The sequence below is a fragment of the Nematolebias whitei genome, chromosome 23 (assembly GCF_014905685.2).
Source record: "Nematolebias whitei isolate Nwh7 chromosome 23, NemWhi1, whole genome shotgun sequence".
In the NCBI taxonomy this organism is placed as follows: Eukaryota; Metazoa; Chordata; class Actinopteri; order Cyprinodontiformes; family Rivulidae; genus Nematolebias; species Nematolebias whitei.
Window position 1 is genome coordinate 960,248 of NC_056520.1, and position 3,232 is coordinate 963,479.

The window sequence follows — 3,232 nt, forward strand, 5'->3', positions numbered from 1 at the left end:
TGGTTGGTGGGTTGGTTGGTTGGTTGGTTGGTTGGATGGTTGGATGGTTGGATGGATGAATGGAATTTTTGAAAAATATTTCTGACATTAAGAGGCATCCAAAAATCCATTAATACATCAGAAACTAGACTTACCGTATTTTCCGCCTCATAAGTCGCATCAATCCAAAAATGTCTAATAAAGTTGGAAAAAAAACATAAATAGGTCGCATCTATTACGCGTCACCGCTGACGACTCAAACGTGGGCCGGTGTTGTGCCAAAAATCGACTGGCTGCCAAATGGCGGCCGCAGGAGCGTGCACGGGAGGACGTTAGCAAGAATTTAACAAGATTACCACCTAAAAACAATTGTTTGTTTGCTCGACTTTACAGTAAAGGTGCGTCTCAGTTGAACTTTTACTTAATAAATTTCAACGGTCAGATCAGCTGCATTTCTCCGGGGCGTCGCAGCGAAGTGATGCTGATTTCACGGTTGCTCCAGGTGAGCTGGACGAAGGTGGCAGCCTATGGCAAGCTGATTGTGTCATTAATAGCCACTTTTACCTATTACATGACACAACGGCACGCCACACTACTCGTGTGCCATCTAGTGGCTAAAAATGGTAGTGTTCAGTATTTTCATATCTCGACCAAAAATTGATTCATAAATATGGAAAAATTCATAAATACGTCGCTTCCGCGTATAAGTCACAGGGCATGCAAATTACGCAAAAAAATTGACTTATAGGGCAAAAAGTACGGTAATAAGCTCTAATAAGCATAGAAGTCTAACTTTTATAGTTTTTATATGCTTCAGGTTGAAATTGAGTGTTAAAGTAACTTGGTTTGAATGAAAGGCATCGTGATTGCAACCAGACTAACATACTCTTAGCTTGGCTATTAAAATGATTAAACAATAAATTCACTGCAATATTACACTTTGGATTGCAAACAAATAACATCTAATTTAAATTATTGTATTTAGACTGAGTTTTCTTCTTGTAATCGGTTCAGGCAGAATGTCGTATCCGAGGCTGAAACTGTGAGAAACAGAGTGTCGTCTGCAAAGAAAGACGTTTTAAATAACACGGCTCAGATTCAGTGATCAGGTTTGGATTAAAGCTGGTCGAAAACATCTCTAATGATCAGTCCCTTTGTGTTCGGAAGGCTTTCACAAGATGAACTATGGGGAAGGAGGGGGTTGTCACGTGTTCATGTGTAGGTTGCTTCTCGCTCTGATCGTTTTTATAAGACTCAACCTGGTAGAATCGCTTTAAGGTCCCAGAAATACCAACAAATGCTGACGGCACACGCTCTAACCTTTTGGACTTGTACTTTTCAGCAGAAGTTGTAAACTGCTTTGACTAAATGTTCATTCTGAGATGTGGAGGGGCGATCGGGATGAGAAACGGGGAGCGTGTCAGAGGTCTCAATTACACGAGGGGCCGTGGGCGGGCAGGAAAATCATTCCGGTGGAGGCGAGCGTAGGAGGAACACACCAAATGACTTTGCCGCCATCTGCCTGGAGCGCACCGGCTTCGTCCTCTGCGGCAGGACAGGTGGCTGGTGTGCGCCCCACTTCTGCTGACTTCAGCCCTTTCCCTCCCCCGCCCCGCTTTACATTCCTTTATCTCCTGCCGGCATTGTTCGTTCCCCTCCGGCCCCGCCGCTCAATTAGCTGGTGTAGCGGTGCGCTTACAGTCCCAGCCCATTCCCCCGTCCCCGCTCCTCCTTTGCAATCCATACCACCCGATATAGAACGAAGGCGGCAGGTCACAGGCGTTGGAGATGGGGCGAACAGCAGCCCATTTCAATTTTTCATAGGTGTTATTTGGCCCTCAAGCTCAGTGATGGAGGGGGGGGGGGGGTGTCCTTTTGATTTTTAGAGGACAGGCAGGAAGGGCAGCGTGTGTGTTGGGATTAGGAAACAGGACTGGGCTCTTTTACAAAGTGGGTCCTGCCAGGTCTCCTCTCCCTTCTTCTGCTCAGCTCTGCTTATACTGTGAGACCTTCTGTTTGCACATAAACACACCTCCACTCGTGCATAAAGTGCACGTGCACCGAGCTGTCTCGCACACTGCTGGGTGGCCGGGCTCTCTGCACGATCTACATCTCACCTTCTGCGTCTGCTGCACAAGAGCTGAACGCCAACGGGCCCAAATCTCTTGTATCGCACTTTTGTTCCACCCTCGTCATTCAGTACCAGTTTATTTATTGTAATGTTTTTATTACGTGGAGGGTTTACAGGGACCGTTTTATAACCTTTAAAATCCTCTACTCTTTCGAGCCTTAAATTATATTTATATTTGTACGTTTTTCTCCACCCCCCGCCTACGGACAGCCTGTGAAGTACTCCAAGGTATGCTTTCTGCATCTTGCATGTTGTGCAGTGGTCCAGCTCGTCTCGTTTGCACGTGGACGGCACTCTTGTGTCAAAACGAGCTGGAAATGTCTGTTTCTCATCCAGCTAGACGTCGTCGTTCTAGATGTTGAAAATGAATTCACTGAGATGCCACTGGAGGCTACGGTGACCGTTTTGCTTGAAAATGTGTCAGTTTGTACGGTTCTGTTGAGCTTGCTGTATTGTGTTGCTGAGGCATGATTCTTTCTCCTTTCTATTTGAAATTGATAGAAGTTTAGTATTTAAAGTTGGCACTTCAAAGCTGTTTCACAAGAAAACAAACTAGAAACAAGTGAATGATGAACACCGTCCTGTTTGTTTGCCAGTGCGTCCCGTCGTTGGGCTCGTTGGTTGTTTTTGTATTCTGCTTTGGTTCGTTACTGTGAAATGTAATATTCAGGCTTCTAACTGTGCCCACCTACCCGCCTCACCCTTTCCCCCCCACTTAGTCCAACACCAGGCTAAAGCTTGTACGGAGCCTGGCAGTGTGTGAAGAATCGTTTCCTTGTGCTGTTCCCGAGCCTTCAGCAGCACCTCAGGTAAAACCCTTTCCAGAATAAGAGCAGTGTGTTTCCATCAGAGATAATAATAATAATCATTTTATTTAAAAAGCGCCTTTCATGACACCCAAGGACACTTCATCGTAAGAACAAAGGAGATGTGCTGCTTGGTATTCTGTGCTGTGCTAAACGTTCATATCGTAACTAGGGCTGGGCCATATCGTGTCGTTCACGAGAATACCGGTAAAAAAGCTTGCCCGGGCAAAAAAAGATATCATGATATGCTACTTTCATGACGTTATACGTCGGGGCGCCCCGCCCCCTTAACAGAACCGAGCGCGCCGAACGACCA

At 45.9% G+C, this 3,232-nt stretch overlaps 1 protein-coding gene across 2 annotated transcripts in view; it reads left to right on the plus strand.

Annotated features, from left to right (window-relative positions):
• LOC119428876 (R3H domain-containing protein 1) overlaps positions 1 to 3,232 on the plus strand; it is a 62,359-nt gene that overhangs the window by 21,307 nt on the left and 37,820 nt on the right. For both annotated transcript variants that reach the window (XM_037696567.1, XM_037696568.1), the window contains exons 4-5: positions 2,321 to 2,338; positions 2,830 to 2,919. In XM_037696567.1, coding sequence (XP_037552495.1) covers positions 2,321 to 2,338; positions 2,830 to 2,919 — 108 coding nt within the window. The remainder of the gene's footprint in view (positions 1 to 2,320; positions 2,339 to 2,829; positions 2,920 to 3,232) is intronic.